The sequence below is a fragment of the Lissotriton helveticus genome, chromosome 9, assembly GCF_964261635.1.
Source record: "Lissotriton helveticus chromosome 9, aLisHel1.1, whole genome shotgun sequence".
In the NCBI taxonomy this organism is placed as follows: Eukaryota; Metazoa; Chordata; class Amphibia; order Caudata; family Salamandridae; genus Lissotriton; species Lissotriton helveticus.
Genome location: NC_136070.1, coordinates 1,092,024,204 through 1,092,051,492, shown reverse-complemented (window position 1 = coordinate 1,092,051,492; position 27,289 = coordinate 1,092,024,204). Strand labels below are relative to the sequence as shown.

The following is a 27,289-nucleotide window of genomic DNA, read 5'->3' as shown; positions in this document are numbered from 1 at the left end:
ATGAAAGTTTAGGGAGTTGTTTCCCCTACTTTGTGAGAAGATAAATAAGTTATGAGAATATGCATTGATTAAATAAAGTATCAAAGATTGAAACAAAGTCTTCCTGAGCCTCTCCATGCTTATTCAATTTTAGGGCTGATGCCGATTAACTTTAGAGGTTAGGTGGGGGATCTTCCTTTGTATAATATACCATGTTCCCTGCCCTGTTGACCTATTCATGGCAGGGGGTCCCTTATTCTTGAATTACGACTCATACTGTTAACATTCTTACCCAGAGATATCAATAATTTACTCTTACCAACTGTAAGATGTTGGTGTGGATGGATTTTAAACTCGAGTAAGGATGGTTTACCTACTACTGTGTGGTTTTCTCCCATGCCTTGGTGCCATTTCATTCTGTTCAGCTTAAAACATAAAATTATCACACAGAATGTTTAATATAGCGAACTTTAATTAAAGACACTTCAATGCCATTAGTTAGACACTTCAATATGTTACATGTTTCTCAATGTACAACATTGTACCAACTTTTTCTATAAATAAATAACTTTGTACAAAAAGTAACACTTCCTCTTTCACAATTGCCTCTCAGAAGCAGAAAATTCACATATTTTGTGGAAGTAACACCATAAAAGTTAGCTCTCTGTCAAAAAAATAAACAGTCATATTTAACAATGGGGCAAATCTGATTATAAACAGTGATGGCAACATTTTTAATGATACCACTAGAAATATTGCCCAGATTCTCTACAAAAAGAATGACTGCTACTTTTGCATTCGTTTTAATGTATGTATGTATTCATATGTGAACACATATAGACGAGTTCACATAGGCTTCTTCACATACTACATATAAATGCATATTATCGCATGTTTATTTATTTCTTTTAAATGTGACATTGTTTTAACTGTCCCTCATTTCTAATTAGTGTCAAGGACCAGGAGATTTATGTAAATTTAAATGTGCAACATATAATAAAATTAAAAACAAATTCTCCCATCTGATACTTTCAGAATACATTCTAACTGGTCATTCCATTGTAGTGGAAAGGTACAAGGGTAGATTCTGATGCCAGACAGAATTAACTGGTACAATAAAACAGAGGAGGAACAGTAACTAAGTAAGAACATGTTCCACATTCTATTAAGTTTTGCAAACACTACCATTAGAAAAAGAAATAGTTCAACTGGACTTGGGTTTTAATTTTGAATATTTTAGACAGCTGCTTGTGTATGGAAAACAATCACATTCCTTTAGGTTCAAGGTGTCTCTCTAGAGAAACTGGTAGCTATGCTATGGCATTACTTCCAGAGAAAAAAAAACTGTTTCCCCACTGCTGATGCTTCCAATATGTTATTACCTTACTACATTTTGGCACTCCCGAAGACAGTTACCCACCATAAAGTGCAAATGTGTCTCTAGTTAGGCATATGCATACATATAATTTATAAGTCAAGGGTAATCTCTAGTGCCTGACTTCCTCTAGGAAAATATTGGAAGTCTAATCATCTGCAGTCACTAGGTATGGCACTGTGAAACCTGTACAAACAGGAGAAACAGAGCTAAAATTACAAATGAACTTCATACAAAGGGAGGAGACATTGTCAACTAAAGCTACTTTTATAAAAATGTCCGGCTCGAAGTCCAACATGACAAACTGACTGATGTAAAACACTGTCTCTGACATGCTATTTGGCCAACCAATTAGAAACTGAATCAGTTGCCTAAAAACTGAAAATATCCTGTGGCTGCATCACAAACTAAGTCAAGAACACTCTGAAACAGCTGAGAAAAGTAGAAAGTACTCTGAAACAGATGAGAAAGATTAAGGCCTCACCACTAACTTGGAAGCTTATGAACAGAAAGAAACAGCATAAAAAAGGAGGTAAAATGCTCTTGTGACCCAACTTGTAAGATTTTTTCTCTCCAGTATTAACACTGAATAATTTGCTATGCCAACTGTAGCTTTAGGGAAAGTGTACATCTTTAAATCCTTAAGATGTACAAAAATGAAAAAATACCCGGCAAATTAAAACCATAGGAATCAGTGGTTACATTGAAAGATGCTGTTCAACAGATTAAGTGCAAGTACAGTATACATGCATGAACAAAATGCAAATGTAAGAGGCATATCCTCCCAAGTTTTACTGCTGAAACAATTTCCTTTTGTAACATTTTAAACAGATTATGCATTTGAATTCTGCATCACTTTTAACATTTTGTAACACAATCCGTAGATGGTGCCCCATTTTACTATACAAATATGTAACTGGTACAAATAGTAACATTCATGAGAATCTCTGTAAAGAAATAAATTTTTTCATCACCAACTCAGGTCTCCCGGTACTTTGATCACTTGGCTTTTACAAGAAACTATTCGTAATTTGTTAAAATAAGTTATCTGTTAATTTTAAAACTTAAGTGCCATAGGTTTCTGGGAGAATTGTGAAAATGTTTTAACTAGAGACTGCACATTTTTAACACTAAACTTTACCGGGATTTTTAAAAGTTCAATGTATTCATTAAGGCACCAGTTGTCTTCATAAAAAAATAGCCACCTAATAAAACCAATATTTTCAAAATTGTGAAATGTCACTCAGTTACTCATGCACTAAAGAATAAAATAACCTCTGTAAAAGATATATATATATATTTATATATGAAAACTCTTATGTACAATATCAAATACAAGTTTTTTACATAATATCTTGCAAACAGTGTGCTCCAAATGCAAGTCAACTTTTGAATTACCATCACTTCCCATGGAAGTTTAAAAATTATATACATTTTTGTGACGCTCGAACAGGAACGTTTCCCACACAAGCTTTTTTCCTCGTAACTCGTCTGCATCCTTTCAGAGGTTGTTAATCCAAGGGAGGAGGTAGAAAAAGCCTCAGTCTTCAATGCACAAAGTTTTTTCCCCACATGGCAGTTTGCTCTCATTTGCTTGATATTTAGTGTTTACTCATAACTAGAGTCATATGATTTGGGTAGGTATCATTTGTAAATAGGAGTCTGCCTGAAGGGTCAGTCAATGGCTCCTGTAAGGTGTGTGACAATTCAGGAACCTCAGTTTTCTCCTGCAGAACACCATCTGAAAACAAGGGTTGAAAGGATCCATTATGCTCTAATGGCATAAGCAAAGGCTGCGAAGAACCTAAAAAGAAACAATACAAAAAAAGTTACAAAAAACGAACAATTGAAGGCAAGTACATTCTTGAACATACACATTCTGGCTCAATAAATAAAATGTCTTTCACAATCTTGCATATAGGCACTCTAGTGATTATTCACTTTTGATGATGTTCGAGGAAACCTTTACTTCATTTATCCATAACTCACTGGATAGAATGATTAGCATGTGAGCAAAAAGTGTTTTAAAGTTGGAATTTTTACATCCATTTATGGTTCCTCTGGCCTAAGCTCAAATATAATCAAAAACAACTTAATCACACATTCAGCTATTATCCTACAAAAAATATTGTGTATTATTTGTGCTGGTTTCTAAACCAGTCTCTATACAAATCTCTTAATCAAATAATATTTTTGTTTCATTATAGCGAGGCATTCACATGCATCAAGTGCCAGTATGCATCTAAGCAAATATTATTGATCCAATACATTTGGGAAGGAACTGCCCAAGCAAAAGACGACAATCTTCACCAACTTTAAATTATAAATACAATGCATGTACCTTCTCTTGAAGAATCCAGCCCCTGTAAGTGCTGTAGATATGCTGCTGGTATCCTGTCATGATTACTGGGGTACACTGGTCCATTGCTATCCGCCCTCAAACTCGATAATGGCTTTCCATTGCACTGTTGAAAGTTTAGCATGCTGTCAGTCTCTCCATCATTAATGCTCAGTTCTTTGCTACTTGGTACCTTCTTCTGAGATCTATTATCAACTGATTTAAAAGTCTTGGGATCGATCTCTCTCTCGTTGTAAATATCAGTGTGCTCGCTGCAATCTGGGCACGCAACAGGGAGGCCATACCCTAAGGGGAAAAAAAAAAAAAGGTTATTGCCAATCATTTTAATTTTTAATTCCTAAAAAAAATGTATTGCATTGTTTTTCTCTGTTTACTGCCCTTGTTCACAAAATAGTGTCAGGAAAGAGCCGTCACCTAGCCCAAAAGATTTTAGAAATAAACAAACACTGTGTTATGGCTTTTTTAGTATTGCTTGCTAAACCTATATATTTAGCTGATTATGCTATTCATATTCTATCCACGTCAGTTAATTTGAAAAGGCATGTCATGCACAATAGTCTCTGAAGCTTCCCATAGACCTGATTTTGCTAAATAGTTGTAATTTGCTCAATTTTGTTAACTGAAATAGGTGTAAGAGGAACGGTGTATAGTGATTAGCACTGTAGATGGCGTTTACTCACATTTCTATTTTTGAGGACAAACACTTTACCCAATATCTGAATGCTGGTAGTGCGAACAATAACTCTCCGTGTGAAGAAAGATCATGAGTGGTAATGCAGATATGGATATCACTTGTTTAAGAGCTGTAAACACTGCTGGTTCATGTAACGTCATCAGTCATTCCTCACACTTTTAACTCAAAAACACGTTACATTCTGACACTTGTAGTTTTGTGTTTTCCACGTTACAACTATGAGCTTCTAATTTACAGCTTGAGATTTGGTGCAGCTAAGGAGGACACTTTTAAAGTGTCACGTGATTCAACCGAAAAGAGCAAAAGGGTAAAGTTAAAAACTTAAATTAATTGAACCCTATTGGAAACCTCCAAGAATAACGCCCTATAACTAAAACAAATAAATAAATAAATAAATAAATCACTGGATGGGACGGGGCTAATATTTTTGGTTTCGGTTGGAAGCTATTTTTTACATTTGTAAATACGTTTAGAATCCGCGCACAGCTACAAAAATAATATTTTAGTTTGCTACCATCTGGCTTTGGTCAATAGCATGTCATTTTACATTTGCAAAAAGAGTGGTGTGCGAGTTCTTGTATTTAATAAAACCAATACATCAATTGCTGCCTACAGACATTGTGTACCGTTTCTAAGAATTAAAGAAAAAGCTCACACATTCTCAGAAAGATATTGTGTTTTCTCACTATCTTTATTTGCTGCAACATGCGGTCTTCTGATGGTCATTGCCAAGCTTTTCAGGATGTGGGTATCTGCATTCCGAATGCACATCATGACTATTTTTAAAGAAAAACTCTAATTCTGCTTATGGGTTATAACTGAATTCATGCACTGCGTAACTAGGACTTTTTTTTCCTATCCAAAGACACAGATACATTAATTTAGCAAATAAACAGAGATCACTGTTCTTTCACATACAAAGTGCCTTCCTACCGTTACTATCTGGACCAAGAACTCCATCTTCTGCCTCTTCCATTGTGCAAGCGGTGTGAGTATTGCAATCTTTATACTGCTTTGACTGTTTACATGAATCACGGTGTATTTCCATAGTTGGAGGCTGTGTCACATCACTCTTGCATACACCTACAGGAAAAGTACCAAAGTTGTATCTGAAGCAATTTTAACTCCGATTAACATGGCATGCATGCAGTTAATAAATTACTTACAATACATCATCATCATAAAACTATATTTTGGTCATATACCATAAAAGAATAGATACAGTGAATTTCATACAGAGCAATTTTAAGGCCATATAATATACACTAATAGAATACAACATTTAATCTCTTTAACAGCTTAAACTCTATCGTTAACAGTGTCACAAAAACGGAATTGTTTAGATTATACCCAGTAATACGTTTAATATATATATAAATTTCTTTATTCAGCTTTTCACAAAGGAAAACCATAAAAGGAGCATTTAAAAAATACAATTTACATATTTACGCAGAAGGAGTAGTTTCTGTCCTGTAACTCCAGTTCTGTAGTAGGGGTATCTCTGTTATAGTCATAATCTAGTGAATAGTCCCGCCCATGTGCGTGGACCCCGGAGCAATCAAAAAAAATCTCTTATAGTGTCAAAAAAAAATGCAGAAAAGCATAGACACTTAAGAGAGAATTTAAAGACAGATAATGCAGCCTAAAAAGGCTACACTGTCCAGTACTTCAACTAGAAATTCCACCATAAAATCCACAAAACAGCAAAAGCCTGTACAGATTTCCTTTGCTTTACCAGCAAAATCCCTCAGGAATGATAGAGAGAAGAACCTGGACAGACAAGCCCCATAGGCTGCCATTATGTGGCTCAAAACAGGATACTGTGCCTTTAAGAGAATCTTCCAGAACCTTCTCCCAGTATCCCAGAATGCATAGCAGGTCCAACTTAGTTTCAGTTCTTTTTGAAGGCGTAACACGCCAGACCTGTAGCATTCCATAAAGGAATATGTCTCTCTCCACCGGGGAGGAGGGAGGGCGCTTATGACTATAACAGAGATACCCCTACTACAGAACTGGAGTTACAGGACAGAAACTACTCCTTCTGTAGTAGGGGATCTCTGTGTATAGTCATAATCTAGTGAATAGAATGGCAAGCCAATCCCCACACCAAAGCGGCGGTGGAGAAAAGAAAATTAACGCCACTACTGTGCGAACAGATTTTGCAGCGAAGCCTGCCCAACCTGAGCGTCTGCCCTGGCATCAGTGTCCAGGCAGTAATGCTTAGCAAAGGTATGAACCGACTTCCAAGTGGCCGCCTTGCAGATTTCTGCAATCGGAACATTACGGAGCAATGCTGTCGTGGCAGCCTTGCCCCTGGTGGAATGAGCCTTAGGCTTACCTCCTAAGGTCTTATTAGCTTTTTGGTAACACAGCTGTATGCAGGACACAATCCACCTAGAGATAGACTGCTTAGAGGTCGCAAGACCCGTCCTGACTGATCCATAATTGATGAACAATTGGTCTGACCTACGAACATCCCTGGTTTTATCCAGATAAAATTTCAGCACCCTCCTAACATCCAGGGAATGCAAAGACCTGTCCGCCGGAGATGAAGGATTCTGAAAGAACGTAGGTAAAGATATAGTCTGATTGATATGAAAATCAGAAACAACCTTGGGAAGAAACTTAGGGTGAGTACGCATAACAACCTTAGCAGCATGAAATACAGTATAAGGTTCTTGGCAACACAACGCCTGAATTTCACTCACCCTGCGGGCCGATGTAATGGCCACGAGGAACGCCGCCTTCCAGGACAGGTGCTGCAACGAAGCCTTATGAATAGGTTCAAAAGGCTCCTTCATCAATCTGGACAGCACCACATTCAAGTCCCATGAAGGCAAAGGAAGCCTGACAGGAGGGAACACTTTCTTCAAGCCTTCCAAAAAATCTTTGATCACAGGGATCTGAAAGAAGGAAGTCTGTGAAGGGCATTTCCTATAGGCAGTCAAAGCAGCCAGATGAACCTTAATGGAATGGACATTAAGGCCCGACTGCGCCAAATGTAGCAGATATGGAAGGATGACATCTTCCTTGCATGTCGTAGGGTCATAGTTCTTAGACTTGCACCAGATGCAAAACCTCTTCCACTTGTAAGCATAAGAAGTCCGAGTGGAAGGTCGCTTAGCCTCCTTCAGTATGTCCATACAATCCGCTGGGAGATTCAAATGGCCATATTGCACTATTTCAGGAGCCATGCCGCCAAACTCAAAGACGAGAGGTTGGGGTGCACCATCCGCCCCCCGAACTTCGTGAGAAGGTCCGGCCTGCACGGCAGCTTCATGTGAGGAAGGAAAGACCGGTGAAGCAGGTCCGTGAACCACCACTGTCTGGGCCATTCCGGGGCAATCAGAATCATCTTCGCCCTGGATTGGGAGAGCTTGATGAGAACCGCTGGAATCAGGGGAATGGGTGGAAAAGCGTACAGAAAGCTGTTCGACCAGTTGATCCATAACGCGTTCCCCAGCGTCCCCGGCTGGTAGTACCTGGAGGCGAAGTCTCGGCATTTGCTGTTTTCGGCGGTGGCGAACAGATCTACCTCTGGAGTGCCCCACCTTGCGAAGACTTCTCCTAGAACTTCGTCGTTTATGACCCACTCGTGATTTTCCTGAATCAGTCTGCTCAGCTCGTCTGCCTGAACATTCTGCACACCTGGCAGATGAGTGGCCGTTATCGAGAGTCCTCGAGCCAGAAGCCAATGCCAGATCGCTTGCGTCTCCTGAGACAGAGTGCGCGATCTCGAACCCCCCTGCTTGTTGAGGTAATACATCGTGGTCGTATTGTCCGTCTGTACAAGCAGAGAGTTGGTCCGGAAGGACGGTTGAAAGGCCTTCAGCGCCAAGTGAACAGCCCTGAGTTCCAGGAAATTGATGTGGTACGTGGACTCCGATGGGGACCACGTCCCTTGAATCTGCAGATCTCCGGAGTGCGCTCCCCATCCCAGGAGAGAAGCATCCGTCACGATAGTCTGAGTGGGAATGTCCTTGTGGAAGGGAACCCCTCTGAGGAGATTGTCCGCTGAACACCACCACTTCAGAGACTGAAGAGCATGCAGAGACAGTCGTATCTTGTCGTCCCAAGAGCCTCTCCTCTGGTCCCACTGATCTTCCAAGCACTCCTGCAGCGGTCTCATATGGAGCCGTGCATGTGGCGTCAGGAAGATGCAAGAAGCCATCGATCCCAGCAGAGAAGACACCGTCCTCACTGTCGGGGATGGAGCGGACAGGAGAGCCTGAGCCTTCCGAAGGAGTGATAAACGTCGCTCTTCCGAAGGAGACACGCTTGCCGACAGCGTATCTATGGAGGCTCCCAAGTACTGGATGCACTGGACCGGAGTCGGGACAGACTTGGACATGTTGATGTGCAACCCCAGCTTGTTCAAGAGAACGCACGTCTTCTGGAAGTGTGCTTGAGCTTCCGAGAAGGAGGAGGCCTTGATCAACCAATCGTCCAGGTATGGGTAGACAAACACCTTGTTCTTCCGCAGGTGTGCCGCTACCACTGCCATGCACTTCGAGAACGTCCGGGGCGCAGACTTCAGCCCGAACGGAAGTACCGTGTACTGATAGTGATTGGTGCCGACTTGAAATCGCAGGAACTTCCGGTGTTTGTGTGCAATGGGCACATGGAAGTATGCATCCTGTAGATCTATGGCACACAGCCAGTCTCCCCGTTGCAGCTGAGGATAAATCTGATGCAACGACAGCATGCGAAACTTTTCTCTGCGAATCCATTTGTTTGCCTGTCGCAAGTCCAGAATGGGCCTGAACTCGTTCTTGTCCTTTTTTCGGACCAGAAAGAACCGGGAGTACAGACCTCTTCCTCTTTGAGACAGAGGTACATCTTCTATCGCCTTTTTCCTTAGAAGGATGTCGGCCTCCGCCTGGAGCTCGCGCAGTTGATACTGCGAGCTGACCGGAGGAATCGATGGAGGAGGGCTGATGAACCGAAGACTGTATCCATTGCAAACAATATTCAGCACCCACTTGTCCTGAGTAATTTTTCTCCACTCTGCCAGAAAAAATTGAACGCTTCCCCCCACCGGAGCGGGTAACGGATGAAGGGGAAGTAACCGCTCAGGGGCGAGACCCAGCCGGGCCCTTGTTCGCGGTAGAGGACTGTTGTCCACCTCTACCTCTCTGACATTTCTGGAAGGGTCTTCTGTATTGCTGCTGCTGCTGTTGTTGCCCAGAAGACTGTCCCCTTCCTCTACCCTGCGACCCGAACCGCCGTTGGAACTGGCGGTAGGGTTTCTTTTCTTTCGGCTTCTCCAGGCCCACAGCTGTCAGGGTTTCAGCCTCGGCCTTCATCCTGGCCATCTCGTCATCTGCGTGTTTCCCGAAAAGGGTATCCCCGGAAAACGGCAGATTTGCCACATGTTGTTGCGCCTCAGGTTTAAGCGACGTCAACCGAAGCCAAGCATGGCGCCTCTGATTGATACCGTGGCAGTATCCATGCGCGGACAGCAGGGAGATATCCGCCGCGGCGCTAATGGCCTGGTTAGAAACCAGCATCCCTTCCTGGACGATCTCCATGAAATCCTCTCTCCGGTCGCGCGGAACCAGGTCCGCAAACCGCTCCATGGAGTCCCACAGTGCACGGTCGTATCGTCCTAACAACGCCGAGTCACTGGAGGCCTTCATCGTTGCAGAGGACGTCCCACACGCTTTTCGTCCAGCAGAGTCAATCCAGCAGCTCTCCTTATCGGGAGGCACGGTGGAGGCAGGAGAGGTGGCATGGAGCTTCCTAGCCGCCGTCACAATCACCGAATCCGGTGTCGGGTCCTTCCTCAAGAAAGCCGGGTCCGACTCAGGAGCCCTGTATTTCTTCAAGAGCCTGGAAGGCGCAGCTTTCACCACCGCCGGCGTAAGGAAGAGTTGTTCCGCCGGCTCAAGTAGACCTGGCACCAGAGGCAGTAGGGGGCGAGACAGGTGTTTCTTATGCAATGTCTCAAAGATCACGGAAGTGGAGGGCGTAGGAGCCGTAACCTCGATCCCCAACTTCGCCGCCCCGCGCAGGAGAACCTCCTGGAACGTGCCAATGTCATCAATCGGGGACACCCTCGTCTCTGGTGAATCTTACAACGTAGGCGAGTAGGAACGGGTCCCCGAGGCAGAACGAGACCTGGACCTATGCGCGTCCACTCCTCGACCTGTCCCTTCTACCTGAGCGTGACCTCGATCTCTTGGGTCTGGGACGCTCCGCCGGCCTCCCCAGGTCGGACGTCTTGGGTTTAGGAGGAACCTTCGACTTAGGAGTCTTCTTCGGAGGTGTCGGGAGGTTGGGCATCGACACCGATCTCGGTGGAACCGGGGGAGGAGGAACAGTAGGAACCGGGGCCTGAGGCGCCGTTAAAGGAGGCAAAGGAGGAGGGGGTGAAACCCTCGGAGGCGGCCCTTAGGCAAAGGAAGCAACGAAGGCAGTGCAGTAGGCTTCCTCGGGGTATACACCTCGGAGTATGCCGTTCCCGGGGACCCACCATCCTGTCCTGACTGTGGGGAGCCCCCCACAGTCCTGGGCCTGTCCTTACGACCTCCTGACGTCGACGATCGGTGCTCAGACGCCGATCGTGGGTCCTTTGACGGTGAGCGGCCCTTCGGCGTCGACCGTTTCACACTCCTCGGCGTCGACCGGCTTCTCCGCCTCGACGTCGACCCCGACCAGATGGACGAACCTCTAAATCTCGACGACGGGCGATGACGCCTCGACGTCGACCTCGACCGCCTCGACGTCGACCTCTTCGAACGCCTCGACGTCTACCTCGACCGCCTCGACGTCGACCTCTTCGAACGCCTCGACGTCGACCTCTTCGATCGTCTCGACGTCGACCTCTTCGAACGCCTCGACGTCGACTTCTTCGGCGCCGGAGACCTCCTCCGTCTCGACGGCGACCTCGACGACAAGGATCCCCTCGACGACGACGATGTCCTTGTCTTCGACGGCGAACGGCGGTGTCGCCTCGACGGCGAGCGCCGACGCCGGCCCTCCGATGCCGTCCACTCGACGCCGACAACGAGGAGATCAACACCGGGTTCGACGGCGGCCTGTAAACGTCCCTCGACGGGCGACGTTTTCTCGACCCAGAGCCCTGGGGAGACCGGGAACTGGCCGTGGACCTTCCTCTCGACGTCGTGGTCATAGCAACTGAACCAGAAGGAGACCTTGGACATTTGCTGGACTTCCTGCCCCTGGGGAGCCCCCCAGAGGCCTCAGCATGGGCAGCAGAAGCCCCTCCAGACCCACCTTGAGCCTTCAGTCTTCTTTCTTCAAGTCCCTGAAGTCTGATTTTTCTCCTGTCCTTCAGGGTCCTGCCAGAGAAGCCTCTACAGATCACACACTCCTCTGGGATGTGGGAAGAGGGAAGGCAGAGGATACACACCTCATGGGGGTCTGACTTGGCCTTCTTCCTGGAGCACTCTGGGCATTTATCAAATAATGCAGGCATTATGGACAGCCAAAGAGAGCAGAAACCCAAGAAGAAAGTCACTAAAGTACTTTAAAAGTACACAAAATCGAAATTAGTGAAAAACACCAACAAAACCCTTGAAAAGGGAGAGCTCAATGCTCCAGGGTCCTGCTTGCAGGAGCCGGAAAAAAGAACTGAAACTAAGTTGGACCTGCTATGCATTCTGGGATACTGGGAGAAGGTTCTGGAAGATTCTCTTAAAGGCACAGTATCCTGTTTTGAGCCACATAATGGCAGCCTATGGGGCTTGTCTGTCCAGGTTCTTCTCTCTATCATTCCTGAGGGATTTTGCTGGTAAAGCAAAGGAAATCTGTACAGGCTTTTGCTGTTTTGTGGATTTTATGGTGGAATTCCTAGTTGAAGTACTGGACAGTGTAGCCTTTTTAGGCTGCATTATCTGTCTTTAAATTCTCTCTTAAGTGTCTATGCTTTTCTGCATTTTTTGACACTATAAGAGATTATTTTTGATTGCTCCGGGGTCCACGCACATGGGCGGGTCTATTCACTAGATTATGACTATACACAGAGATCCCCTACTACAGAAGTACAAATTACAAAAGTAGGTTCCAAAGAAATTCATACAAAGACGATTTTATAATTTTAAAAGGAAGATATCAAAACATTTCAGTTCGTCGAAACAAAAATCCCACGGTGCTTTTTACAGGTTTTTCCTATGCTTCATAATACATTTTAAGAAATTAAGGACAATGTAACAAACGGATTCAGATTCCAGCATTTGGAGGCGAAGGATTGCAGGCCGACATTGTCTAAGGCCCCAACGCCTCAGTGTTGGTAGTAGCCAGATTTTCCTATGTGCGTGGTGGAATTTACAAAACATGATAACATGTATATTGGACTTGTGAGATTCCCCATCACAGGGACATAAAGGAAGAGTTGCGTTCCAGCTATTATTCGCGGGGAAAGCAACCAGTCTAAAAAAAGTATCCAGTCTGAATCTTGTCAACAGCATTCTCTCATGTGTGGTGACCTGAAGGGTTAGATACGGCTGAATGCCGTAAGTTGTCTGAACCAGGTTCGCGTGGAGAACCGAAGGTTTTGACGACTCGGAGGTCAATCTCAATGTCTCTAAATGACCGAGTGCTAGTTGCTTTAGGGCTCTCTTCGGAAGGTCAACTATGGTCTCTGGTTGGAAGTAATATTTCTCAAGACCGAGGTCTTTAAAGAAATTTCTGATGTAGCAAAGCCACTTTACTTTTGAGGACTGGTCAAGAGCCATTGTGTCAGCTACAATTGACTGTGTCAGCGCATTTTTGACAGAAGTCCAAATGCGCCGCCACAGCATCAATGGTTGAATCTTGAGCAAATCCTCTAGGTAAGGAATTCCTAGTTCCAAATGAGAGGCATAGGTTGAGGTGCCTCTCGGGGTGGCTAAAAGAAATCTTAAGAAAGTGTTTTCTGCTACCTGGAGGGCACTGGTATCTGTGTGTCCCCAGACTCCCGATCCGTACAGGGCGATGGCCTGGCACTTGGCACTATAGATTTTCAATAGCTCCACTGGTGCCCTCCTCCCCAATCTCTGGGAGAAGCTAATCAGGGCCGCTATGGATCTTCTGAACAAATGGCATCTTGTCTCTACTGCTGGCTTCCATGTCAGTCTTTCGTCTATCATGATTCCAAGGTATGGGTACTGACGAGTTACCTCTAGTTTTTGGTTGTTGAGATAGATGTCTTTTACTCCTTTTTTCCTAGTACCCGATATCATGACAAACGTTTTTTTGACATTCACTTGTAGATCCAGACCGCCCATAAAAGTCGTATATCTATTCAGAGAATTCTGCAGTTCGCGCGGTGTGCGTGCGAGAATGACAGCATCGTCCGCATAGAGCAGAGCGGGAATCAGGCGCTGTTTTACACGTGGGAGGTCCTGGGCCCCCCTCAACATCTTTGGCTCCAGGCCATTGGTGTACAGTGAGAAAAGAAAGGGGGCCAGGACACACCCTTGCCTGACTCCACGCTCTACTACAAAAGATGCCGTCAACTCTCCGTTCAGGCCAAAGAGCACTCTTGCCGAGGCTCTAGAATAGAGTTCCCTCAGAAAATCTAAAAGGGGGGAGTCCACTCCCATTTGCCTTAAGACCGTCCATAGTTTTGCATGCGAAACGCAATCAAAAGCTGCGGACAGGTCTACGTAGACCATGTTCTTCTTTGCCTGTACGTATTTACCCATAATCAGACTGAGATTGAGGGCCTGCTCTACCGTTCCGAACCCCTCTCGAAAACCAAACTGGAGATCGGAAATAATGCCTCTCTCCTCTCCCCATTGCTGAAGTCGCTCAAGGATTACTCTCCCGACAACCTTGCCAAGTGAGTCCAGCAATGAGATGGGGCGATAGCATTTCACGTCCTGGCGGTCCCCTTTTTTAAAAATGGGGACCATGATAGACTTAGTTCAGGAATTTAGCAGTCCCACATTTGCGGCAGCTGTGCACACTCTGGTAAGAATAGGGGCCCAGAGGTCCAAGTTGTGTTTAAATAGATCCACCGGGACCCCATCTGGGCCTGGGGCTTTCCCATTCTTGCTTAATTCCAGAGCCACTAATAAGTCGGGTATGTCAAAAAGCAGCGGAATTGGATATTCTACTTTTGGAAGTATGTTAGCAGACCCAACTATGATTGAATCGTTTTTAAAGATATTAGTGAAGTGGGCCACCCATGTTTCTTCGTCTATGGCCACTCCGATCTTAGGACTATTATTATCAGTGAGATAAGGAGATCTAACAGTTCGCCAAAAGGCCTCACTATTTTTTGAGACAGCGCTCGTGTGCAGGTCTTCCCAGAGTTTCTGTTTCAGTTCTTTGGTTCTTAGTTTACGTTCCCTACTGTACTGGCACATAAGGAGTTGGAACTGTCCCACGTCTCTAGGTTTATTATGTAGGGCGAGTTTTAGTTTGGAAAGGGCTATGGTGCAGCTATGATTGAACCACCCTTTTTTAATAGGATTCTTGGGCGTTGGTTTTGTAGTGAGTAGTCCCTTGATTTTCTCTAAAATTTGTTAAAGTTATTTAGGACTTCTTCGTGGTTTACCGAAAGATCCAAGCATTTAATTATGTTGGGGTATGCCACGTCAACCAGTTTTCTTGTGATTTCATTTGGATTAATTTTTCCCCATTTTATTGTGTAGCCATTCTGTTTTCGTAGCTCTAGCTTGTTCTGGGCAAGAGTTTTTGCTATTGCTATATTTTGGGGCTTATACTCAGTTAGATAGAGGTCAATCCTCAGCGCAAAATGGTCGCTCAGTGAGTTGGCAATGACCTGAAAAGCTTTGGCTGTGTCTAGCAATCCAGGGGACATGAAGATATAATCGACTGTCGTTTGATAACCCCTGCCCACGTAGGTCGGATGGTGGGAGTTTTGATCCGGACTTGGACGATTAGCTATTACAAGGTCCAAGCCAGAGAGCAGATTGTTCATAACATTCCCCACCTTGGTGTGAACAAAGTGCACTAATGGGACCTCGAATTCATCCACTATCCCACAGCAGTGTGATTTCGCCTGTGGGCATGGATGGAGGTTGAAATCCCCTCCCCATAAAAGATGAGTTGCCCCTTGTCCATCCTTCAACTGATAAAGTTGTGTTAATCTCTCCTGTACGTTACGCAAAAGAATCATAAAATGATCTTCCTCTAAGTTGTTATAGAAGTTGACCAAAAGAATAGACTCCTTATTCGCAAAGAAAAGAGAGAGAATTTGACAATTTGGATCGGAGTGGACAATGGACACTTTTAGATGGTTCAAGGTATTTGCAATGTACGTTATCAACCCTCCTTTAGGCCTGCCTATAGAGCTACGCACAGCTGGGATAAAATAAGTTTTATAGCCCAAGAGGTGAAGCTCTATTGTGGACCATGTCTCTTGAAGACAAATTATTTTGCATGGTTCCAAAAAATTCAGGGCCGTCCCGTCCTCAATCTTTGGGCGTAAACCCGCCACGTTCCAATAGAGGCTCGGTGTGGGCAACGTATCAGCTTTTTTTGCTGTGACTGCAATGGTTACCGGAGGTGTTCTTATTTTAGGGGTCGACTGGGGTGAACTAGAGTTAATAGATTCAGTTTCCGTTGATGGTCAATCGACCATTTCAAGGCCGCTAAATCTATTACTCAACGGGATGTTATACCAAGGGTCCCAGCGGGGCGGTTCTCTATGTACCGTCCTCTGCGTATGTGGAGCCCATTCTTCCCAACCTCCTCCCTGATAACGCGATCCCACTGGATGCCAAGAATTATCATACTCACGATAGCGGGGGCCCCCATATTGTCTAGCGTTAGAGAAGTCGACCTGACGGGAGGGTGGTGCAGCCCAGGGAGAGTCATGATCATGATAGAAGCCATTGGGTTGTCTTGAGGGGTAGAAAAAGGAGAGTGGTTTAGTACCTATACCTCCATTTGCATTCGTGTGGTCCCAGGAGCAGATATAATCTGCTACGCGGGGGTCTTCAAAAGTAATCACGATGCAATCTCCTGAAATCGTTTTTCTACCATTACCCACCCATGGCGTCCTACGTACTGTCAAAATCCTTCCATGCCAAGTTGGAGGCATGGGACGGTTAGTATGTAGCCAGTGTTGCACCTTGTTTTTCAAGGACCACGTAGGTTCCGCATTATGGTCCGCTAGCTCAGGGACACCAGTCATTACCACTACGTACGGTGATGCGTCCGGTGGCAAATCTACAGGGAATCTAACCTCACTGGGTCCTCTAGAGACATTTCTATTAGCTACTGGGACCGGAGGATTAGAGGCTAAAGTTTGGGTCACCGGAGTTTTGGCTGTTGCTTTATTTATTGCCACTGTCTTCAATGCAGGTGTTGTTGTTGACAGGGCATTTCCCTGTAGCGGGGTAGTGGCTACATTGATAGTTGGATTCAATGTACTCTTAGTGTTCGTTGATATAGGTGTTACAGCCAGGGATACATTTTTTTGAATACTTGCGGGTTTCGAAAGGGTATTTACAGGCTTACGGGAAGGTTGTTTGTTATGATTGTTTCCCCCCGTTTTTTGGGCCCCTACCAGTTGGTTATGGTGTGGAAGGTTGACAAGGTTGGATATCTGAGTCTCCAGCTGCAGTAACTTTTGTTCTACTGGTTGCAGACATTGTTTGAGAAGGTCAGCGATCTTGTTTAGAAGCTGTGAGTTGTTACTATCTATTGGAACCATACTAGTGGATAGGAAAGTGGGCGATTCCAAATTGATAGGGGTAGGAATTTCGTGATCAAAGTGATGGATCAACACAGGGACTACTAACTGTTCTGCTCTAGGGGGTGGGTTCTGTGGGATACTAGAAGTATGATCAGTCTCATTAGGGGTAGGGTTTTTCGGATCTTTCTTTCTTTTACTTATTGCACCCTCCCTCCTCCCCTTGCTTGGATTCTTTCCTGTGATGTCATTTGTGGGAGGCTTTGGGGTAATAGCTCAGGTGTTCTTTCGAGATCTGAGCTTATCTGTGAATCTGAAAGCTGGGAGGCCGACAAATCCACATTATTAGGCAGACTACGTCTGCCCTCACAGAGCACCCTTGACCCTTCATTATTATTGCCAGGTGCGGGTGTTCTAGCGTCTGCCAAATTACCCAAGGAGGATCTTTTGGCAAATGCTAAGTCTAGGGAAACCCTTTCCTCCATCAGTGAAATACTTTGGTCTATGAATGTATTAGCCTTTGTAATAATATCATCCATAGGACCTAGCAATTTACCCACGCTACCAGGGGCCTTAGTTTTGTTTCCTCTAGTCAACACCATGTTACTTAGAAAGTGACAAAAAAGGAAATAAAATGAAAATAAAAGGGGTGGCCCAGTTCAGTCTCTCCAGTCCTCGAACGGCCTCAAACGGCCCGCCCTTTGCCCGTGTTTAGTCCCGCGCGCGTCCCGCGTGGGCGGTAAGGGCGGGGTTAATGTAGCGAGGAGGAGGAGGAGTCCGGGAAGAGGGAACAGGTGCGCGTGATGTGGTGAGCGCTAAGACCTGTGGGCCTCGCAGTCCCGAACTCGGTAATCCAGCGGCGGTTGTCTCAACACCCCAGGAGTCACAGGCAGAGACGAAGTAACAGCACCAGAAAGGCTTTTTCACAGATCAGGAAGCGGCATAAATGGCAGAGTCAAAGTAGCAACTGCGAGCGGCTCCCGCGGAGCGGGGGCCGCGAGTCGTTGATGTAGACGCCCAGGTCAGCTGGGAGGAGTCCGGGAAGAGGGAACAGGTGCGCGTGATGTGGTGACCGCTAAGACCTGTGGGCCTCGCAGTCCCGGACTCTGTAATCCAGCGGCGGTTGTCTCAACACCCCAGGAGTCACAGGCAGAGACGAAGTAACAGCACCAGAAAGGCTTTTTCACAGATCAGGAAGCGGCATAAAGGGCAGAGTCAAAGTAGCGTTTAATACAGAATTATTATTTTTGGTTCTAGGCATGATTTATAAAAGTGGCACTACTTGGCAGAACTCAGATTGGAGGTACTGCTAGTGTTTCTTACAGGCAGATGCCTTGAGGATACCACATATGCCACCTCAGATGTGGGTGGGGTGTTCCCTCCCAACGGGTAGCGGTTGGGCTGAATGAAAAGTGCAATAAAAACTGATGCATGATGTTATCCTTTTGGTGCTAGTGGCCTCCGCAGGCCTGATCAGCCACTAGGCTAGCAATATTATCTCAAATTCACATCTGTTGAATGCAGATCCACCTGCGATTCTAGATAAATGTTCAAGGTGCACATTTCTTCCAAAGTGTGGAGGATTTACTTAACCAAGGCTGAATGGGCACATGAAAAACAATTGTTGGGAGAACATGCTCATCACTGAAATACAATTATGACTGAACTTTCATACAAAGGGGAGGCGGGGGGGGACTATCCTGTCACAATGTGGAATCATCATGAATGCCTCATAGGCATAAAATAGCTTATGCGGTTAGTCGATGTTATTGCCAGCAGGAAGGCTGTTAAACAACAGACGTATACATGTACAGGATGCCGTCGATTCAAAGGACTTGTCCACCAAACCACCCAGAACCAGATTTAGATCCAAGAGCTCTGTGGGACGTTGCTTTGAGAGAAACAAATGTATGTAGGCTCATTTGAGGTTTCTTCACAGACTTTTGCCAAGGAGCAGAAATCCAGAGGCATGTTCCTTAGGTCCCAATGGCTCCAAAATAGGACTGGCAGGTATCCACCTTTACCCCTGTCTCAATCAGTTGACCTGTGAAGGAATCGCTTACTGATCAAGTAAATGGGTTAAAGTTCTTAACTAGTGTCCAATGATGGAACTTCAATCATTTGTTCTTTTACTGAGTTCTAGTGGAGGATTTCCTCCAAGGTGTTCCATTAAAATCTTACTCACTGAAAAGGGTAGTTTTCTATCCTCCCAAGTACAAGAATTCCACCATTCTGGGATGAACAGGACATAATCCATCTGCAGTAGTTGAACTACATAAGAGTAAATAAATCTTGCAAGGTCTGGCCAGAACGATTAAAACCAAAGAAGACAGGCATCTACCTGATCTTCTGAAGGACCCTCAGAATAAGACGGTTCAAAAGGAAAGGTGTACAGAAATGCTCTAAGCTAGTCCAACATAAGGCCATTCCCATGCAATCCAGGCTTATAATCAATCCTAGAAAGTGAGTGGTTTGCATGTGCAAAGAGTCCCGAAGGACTCTCCTATTCAGGTCACAGGCAGAGAAGCGGTTTTCTCTGTTGTTGCACAAGACCAGAATGCAGGCACTTTATAACAAAACCAACTTCCAGAGCCTCTGACAGCTAACACAGCTTGAGGGATTAAGTACGCCGTGGTTTCTCCAGTGGAAGAGAAATGTGGTGTTGTCTGTAAGGACCATCCCCACCATGAATATTACCACTAGTACAAACACAGTCAATGCTTAGAAAATTGCCCTGAAGCCCAACACATTTATGTGCAGAGATATTTCAGATTTGTTCAACAAACAACTGATGAAGAGTAATCCAAAATATGCTCCCAGACGTACTCTGAAGTCTGTGGTGACCCCCTGTGAATGAGGCAGGGGAAACCAAAATGTTGCATGTCCATGCCCACGCCCACCATTACAAAGATAGGACCAAGAATGATCTATAAGAAGTTTGACTGATTATCTAGTGGAGTGCTGTCATACGCTGCATAACAGAGTTGCTAGAGTCATTGCAGAAATGGGACCCTCTGGCCTTGAAAGTGAGGGAGGTCTTTGGTAGTAGAGGAAAGTAGAAGTCTTGGCCACAACTATTAGAAAAGGGTGGTACAAACAATTTCTTCATATCAAACGTGGAGCACAGGGGATGCATATCTTTGTATTGGACCTTCAGGTTAAGGTCAGAGCACTTGTTTCATGACTTTGACAGATGGCCAAACTAAAATCATGGACCTGGTGTCCAGGACCGTGACTACACTGGGCACAAGCAGCTTTTGCTTTTCTGCATATTTGCTTAGCTTGAGTATGAACATCTACGCTTTGTCACAGTCAGAGTAAGGTAAGTATGTGTACTGGTAAACTAGTGCTAGGGCTGAAGACTGTGTTCATGATGTTGTTGGCTGGCTTAAGTGAGTGACCTCAAGAATAGTAAATATTCTTTCAAATGCGTGTCCAGACTCACGGCCTTCTTGGCTACGTGGAATTTTTTTTTCCATTCAGAGAAGCCTCCATCATCCCAAAAGGCCCAGTTACTGTGATTGTTGGCTAAAAAAAAAATTTCAACTATCTTGAGCTTTATTGAGAACCTAAGATTCTACGGCCTGGCCTAGCTTCGAAGTTTTTGTGGCCACTCAAGAAGAGATGTACCCAGTTTCTGGTGGGGGCAGTTTGGTCATGAAAGAAAGCACCTCCAAAATGTTAACCTTTATGGCATATTAGCAGCTCATTGGGTGTAAGTTTTGTCACCAGTGCCGATCTCCGTTATGTGTCCATTTCTTCTAGATAATCCCTCTTGCATAGAAGGGGGCCTACAAGCTGGATAGATGGAGTGGACTGACTCCTGAGAGTCAAGTGGCTGGGCCAAGGAGACTAGTACCAACTCTTGCCTCTGCAGGAAACAATCTGCACAGCTCTGACAGGCTCATGTACTGGGTCTAGTGTGTCCCAGTGTCAGGACCCCCTCCTAACAGGACTGATGTGGCTGGGAGCAATGGAGAACCTAGCTGACACAGACGCCCTCCTAAAGGGCCTTTTGCAGTTACACAAGAAAAATGTGCTTTATGGTCACTACAGTGCTCTAAAGTCTATCACGTTCCCTTTACAACCTTTTGCAAATTGCCACTCCCTTTCTGAGGAATTGGTAACTATTGCTGATGGAGCAATACATTGCTAGTAGTGTGTTCTTGCACTATTACTAGACTCATTGCTCACGCAATTTGGTTTCTGGTAGTTTATATCAGCTAGCAATTAAATATTGGCTAAGGCCGAAAAAGTTGGAGCCAGCAAAACCCCAAAATGACTGCTTGTCTTTTCTGAGGGCCCCAATCCCATTCCCAGTAAGGTGCAAGTATGAACAAGTCACCCGACAGAGGAAAATTCAAGATATTTTAGCCAGATGATTTTGAAGTTAGTTTGCACTGGCAGACTACTTCAGACTTTCCCTATGAGGGAGAAGGAATGGTAATTAGTGGAGACATTTTTAACTAGTGTTTTTGGTGATTATACAACGCAAGGGACTACACTTAATAGCAACAAGGAACAGCAAGAGCAAAACAAAAAGCAATCAGCTTACTGGCTTGCTTTACAAATTCTAAATTTTACTTCGTTTATTCTAAACTACTGTGAAAAATTGTAGCTTTCCCATTATTGGCTTTAATCACCCTCAAAAAATACAGAATGAGTAAATTAAGGGCCCAACGGTATTGCAGGTGCTCTCTTGAATTCGTATAATAGACCAGCAAAATGCTACAAGTTTGGGCAAAAAAACCTTTTCTGTTCTGGCCACCAAACGGACATCAGACAAATCAAAGAAGAGATATAACTATGTCAGAGATCAGTTGAGGCTTACACAAGCGGTAAATATTAGCAAAGTGAGGTCATGTCCCAATTTGGACCTTGGATACTATGCATGGGTCAAGCTTATAAGGGTCACTGGATCAGTAGCTTAACCGTGAAGATTTGCATTAAACAACTAGCTAGCAGCAAAATGTGGCAGGTGTAACGACTAAGCTAAAGATGTAATCCTCAAACATCTACAGTTTTATAATAAATAAGGAACATTTGCATGGTCTTTGCAAAATATAATTGTTTAACAGTAAGTTTCATATTAAGTTCGATGGCAATACACTAGTTCACAAATTTGTTCTTATGTCTTATTTTAAAAGATTTTAAAAAAGTGAAGAAAAGAAATCGCTTTTAACGCTAGGTTACACAAGTTATTCTAGCTACTAACATTCTGACAAACAGTGCCCAAATGTTGGTGTTGGAGAGAGGTAAATCGAATTGGAGAAAATTAGGTCGGGGATTGGTGGTGGTTTGGAGGAGGTTGCTCCAAATGATGCGAGGCTCCTAATAGACTTGAAAAAATCTCTAACTACACCAGAGTGGACTATTCATGTCAACCAACTCTATTGGACCCATATTACCTATGTTGCATGGAACTGAAATGAGATACCTGACCTGCAGCAATCTACTTCATGAGCCAAGGGCCTCAATCTGTTTGCTCTTTTCGGAACTTACCTCCTCCATGACATCAAGCAATATGGATCTCCAATTATGCTCTACAGTCAATAAATACCTCAAGACAATAGGTAAATGGGGCCAGATGTACAAAGCCATTTTGTGGTAGCAAAACCTGTGATTTGTAAACTCGCAGGGTTTGCGGCCACAGCATTTCAGACTCTTAAAATGGATTTTGAGATCCAATTGGAATTGCCTTTTAGAACGGTGCGTTAGAGAGGCATCTGCTCCTAACTGAGACACAATGGTGTGTAGGAATGGTCTGCAGCCACAATTGTGGTGACAAACCAAGCAATAATTACAAACACCTCAAAAAAGATGGTAACTGATATGCAAAGGGGGAATCATCTTCTTTGTGAATTATGCTTTGGAGCCACCAATCACCTAACCAGAGGGCTACTACACCTATTCCCTCTTATGTTTTCCCAAAAAGACCTTTAAAAAAAAAATGTAATTTGTGAGTGCAAGTCAATAATAATGGCATGGAATATTGCAATATTAGAAAAAAACATATTTTTGCTTATGCTTCTGCACGAGGGAGTGCTAACTCTGTTGCTTGGCTATGTTCAGCACTTTCACGACCTAGCACAAGGTAGCCAAATTCTCACTACAAATGTAAAAAATGAAGCTAATTTCCCTATAGAATGCGGAATATGTTGCATAGTTATTAGACCATAACCAACACAGTGATTACACAGTAGCCAATGTAGTAAAGAGGCAGTACCCAATGTGTGGCTTGTGACAAAAGATCCTACTTCAGCAATTAAATAAATACCTTCCACTCTGAACGAAAAAAAGAATGAAAAGGTATTTGAGAAATGTGCGGCTACTCAAAAAGTGTCTCGGAGAAGGAGAACCAGGTATCATGTCAACCAAAGTGCATATGTGAGGTAAATAAAAAGGTTTTCAAAGCATTCTGGAACTGACATTCGCTCTGAATGTCAAAGAATAAATGGAAGCCGATTACACAAGGCCAGAAAGGAGAAGGAGTCGCCTCTCCTCGAGTATTTGATTTTAGGAACCAAAGTTAGGAGTGCATAGGCAGACAGAAGTGCTCTGTCCAGACGATAAGGATTCTGGGGCCCGAACTCAAAGCGCGATGACTCTGCACCAGAGATTTAAAGAAAATTATCTTCTTAATAAGCAGCCAGTACAACTGCGAAAGGTAGGAGGAGAAGGAACCACAACAAGATGATTTGAATCGAAGGCATGTAGCTACATTATGAATCAACTGCATGCGCTTGATAAGGCAGTCCAGTAAGATCTTAATAGAGAACATTGGCATAGTCCAACCTAGAAGTAATTCATGCATGGACCACGGTTCTCAGACAATTGAGTGGCAACAAATGTAGGAATTTCCTAAGCGCTGTCGTTGTAGCAAAGCAAGAGCCTACCACAGTCAATACCTGGGGCTGAAAGGAAAGTTGATGGAAAAACTTTACTCCCAGATTCCTGCCCACCACAGCAGGTGGATGGGGTGACGGCAACACATGTGCCCAACAGCTATTGCACCACCAATTGAGAGCCAGACAAACAGAATAATTTGTTTTATCAGAGTTACACAGCAAGTTATCGGTACACATCCATTTCCTCACTGCTCTCACACATGCTGTAATGGACACCTGATTTGTTAAAGAGCCTTTCTCACATGAAAGGAGGAGCTGAGAATCATCCACATAAGAGATCATCTTGATATCAAAGGACTTAACCAATTCAGCTAATGGAGACATATAGATATTAAACAGAGTTGGGCTCTGAGATGAGCACTGAGGTACTCCCAAGTTGGCAGCCTTGGTAGCAGAGAAGTAAGGCCATCCAAACAGCTTGTCCTCTGTTGTCAAGGAAAGAACAAATCCATTCTAATGCCGCCAGACATCCCACTTCAATATCTGAGAGAGATTGTAAAATAATGGCGTGTGAGACCATGTCAAATGCTCCAGTGAGGTCTAATAGAATCAAGGTGTCATTATTTCCTTGATCGAGAGCCAGTCTGATGCAATCTGAGACCTCCAAAAGCACTGGTTCAGTACTGTGTTGGCGATGGAAGCCTGACTGAGAAGGATGGAAAAGCCTGTATTTCTCCAAATATTCGGAAAGTTGAGCATTGCCCATTTTTTTCAGTATTTTGAAGTTGGTTCGCAGAAGAGAAACTGATCTAAATTCAGCAGCTGATGACCGATTAGCTGAAGGCTTTTTAGGTTTCGCTGGAGGGCGGAGCTCTTAGCTCCGCCTCCAGAGAAATCTCTTGATTTCCAGTAAGGAAAATGGAATACGCCCCCCTGTCCCATTGGCTAGCTCCATAAATGGAGGCTAGCCATTGGAACAGAGATCTGTCCGTCAAGGCCGGACCAGATTCGGGGGCGTTCCCGAGATTTTTTCCCTGGGCGGAGTTTCGTTTTTTCCGTTCCCTCCCCTTTCACTGAAAGTGATTTCAGATGCGCTGTCCATTCCCGCCCCCCTCCGTGTGCCTCCCCGCCCCCCCCTCGCTGTCCTGTGCACGTTTCCCGCCTCCCTCCCGCCGTTCGTGTCCTCTCCCGCCCCCCTCCACGCCCACAAATCCTCAAAATCCGGAAGCTTGTGTCCGCCATTTTCTCTCCTTGCAGTGAAGGTAAGCCCGTGTTTGTTTCCCTCCGTGCCTTCTTCCCCCTGTCCGTTTCCCGCCCCCCTCCCGCTCTCCGTGTATTTTGTTTCCCTCCGTGCGCTGTGTCTCCCCCTGTCCGTTTCCCGCCCCCCTCCCGCTCTCCGTGTATTTTGTTTCCCTCCGTGCGCTGTGTCTCCCCCTGTCCGTTTCCCGCCCCCCTCCCGCTCTCCGTGTATTTTGTTTCCCTCCGTGCGCTGTGTCTCCCCCTGTCCGTTTCCCGCCCCCCTCCCGCTCTCCGTGTATTTTGTTTCCCTCCGTGCGCTGTGTCTCCCCCTGTCTGTTTCCCGCCCCCCTCCCGCTGCGAGCGGCGGTTTGCTTTTTAAAAACGCATGAAACTTAGCAACAGAAGGGTGGGAGATTCTGGGTTCAAATTACTTACAGACCCGCTCCTCGCACTGACCACTTCGAACTCGATTTAAAGGGGTGTTCTGAGTTCTCAACATATTTGCCTCTGTGGCAAACAATTTCCTAAATGCAATTTTTGAGGCGAGCAAAAAGGTAAAATGCATAACATATGTTTACGTCCAATTTATTTTTTGCTGAGGTCAGGGGCGAAGTACAAGTTGGACTTGGCGCAGCGGGGACTGCCCCTTTAAAGGAGGTGCTGCAGCTGCTGCTAGGCAGAGGGGAGGGGGCAGGAACTCTCTGCCGGTGAACACTGCCGGGTTGAAGCGGTTGTTTATTCTCGAGCTATTTGCTGGGGTAGGACACCCTGCCCTGCAGAGCTCTGTCCCAGGCACAGGGCCCCCCGCCCGCAGTGCCGTGGCCCCACACACCTCCCTGTCTTCAATCATTTACCAGCCTGCCTTTGCACAGCACTCTCTGTCCACTGCCGGGGGAAAGGGGGCTGGGATCTTCTGCCAGGAGAAGACACTTGTGCCATCTTTTGCGGGAAAATACAGAATCCTTTTCTGTACCAGCTGTTGTCCAAATGTGCCCACCCCCCGTGGACCCTGTTGCATTGTGGGGGACATTATCAGGGGGAAGCTATTACCCCTGCGCTGAAACGTTTCCCACTGTAAACAAGCAGGCAGTGTCAGTCACAGAAATCAGGTCTTGCAAAATGTAGATGACTGTCAGTTTTGCTCATGATTTCGTTGACAGTGTAGGGAGGGATCTCAGAACTGGGTGGTCCATGATTGTTGCTTATTTGGGTGCTGATAACCAAAATGGAGCTTTCACGTTCATAATACAAAACTCCTGTGCAGTGGGACTTAAGTGTATCATTTTTTTATGTATACGGTAGATGCTTATTTTTTTTAAGGCAGTTATGATTTTACTTTCTAGGTTTTTGTCTCTGCAGAGAAGGGGTGGTATCCTTATGTCACTGGGTGTAGGGTACTCCTCCCTGCCCAGGACAAGGTCATGTGATGCCAGGTTCAGGCCACTCCGTGTTTTAGTGGATATGGATGGGGTGATAGCGGATTTCGAAGGTGGATTTCTGAAGAATTTCAGAGCCCGCTATCCAAATGAGCCTTGTATTCCCCTGGAGGATCGCAGAGGTTTCTGGGTGTCGGAGCAGTATGGGACGTTGAGACCAGAACTTTCTGTAAGTACATACATCTTTTTTGTTTATTTGTTATTTGATTGTGTAGCCCTATAACGATGCTTATATTCATAGTGATAAGCCATTTTACAGGCCTTGCTTGCATTGCACCTTTCCTTCTGTGTTGTTATATGCCAACCTCAATACTATGTTAGTATCGATCAAGCAGTGTTAAATGTTCCTGTATAGCATTTCATATCTGTGTATGCCTATCCCCGTTATACATTCTGTATACCAACCACAATTGCAGGTTTGTATATGCCAGGCCCCACTTCTCCATCAAAGCTCGTGATTGACAACCTCCATTTTTATTCACTCAGGCTGATGTTTGCATAATGCACCATGAGACCAAGTAATTATGAACTCTGCTGTGGAAGAAGCAAGTCACATTGACTTCTAAAAAAATTGTTTATCATGCAAAACGAGCAAAAATGCTAATATTGCAGCTAAGAGAGACAGTGTTTCATCTCCCCTAGCATTTGAGCTTCTAATGCTAACTCCTCCAGAAATTTCCCCAAGACTTATAGATTTTCTGTACATGGCAATCGAAGGAGGGTACATGTGCCAACAATCAAAACTC

General features: G+C 44.9%; 1 protein-coding gene across 2 annotated transcripts in view; it reads right to left on the bottom strand.

The window, feature by feature from the left end:
- Positions 1-433: 433 nt before the first annotated feature.
- Positions 434-27,289, bottom strand: part of LRIG1 (leucine rich repeats and immunoglobulin like domains 1) — a 228,965-nt gene continuing 202,109 nt past the window's right edge. For both annotated transcript variants that reach the window (XM_078661486.1, XM_078661487.1), the window contains 3 exons: positions 5,341-5,490; positions 3,696-3,998; positions 434-3,158 (listed from right to left, as the gene is read on the bottom strand). In XM_078661486.1, coding sequence (XP_078517612.1) covers positions 2,956-3,158; positions 3,696-3,998; positions 5,341-5,490 — 656 coding nt within the window. In that variant the 3' untranslated portion in view covers positions 434-2,955. The remainder of the gene's footprint in view (positions 3,159-3,695; positions 3,999-5,340; positions 5,491-27,289) is intronic.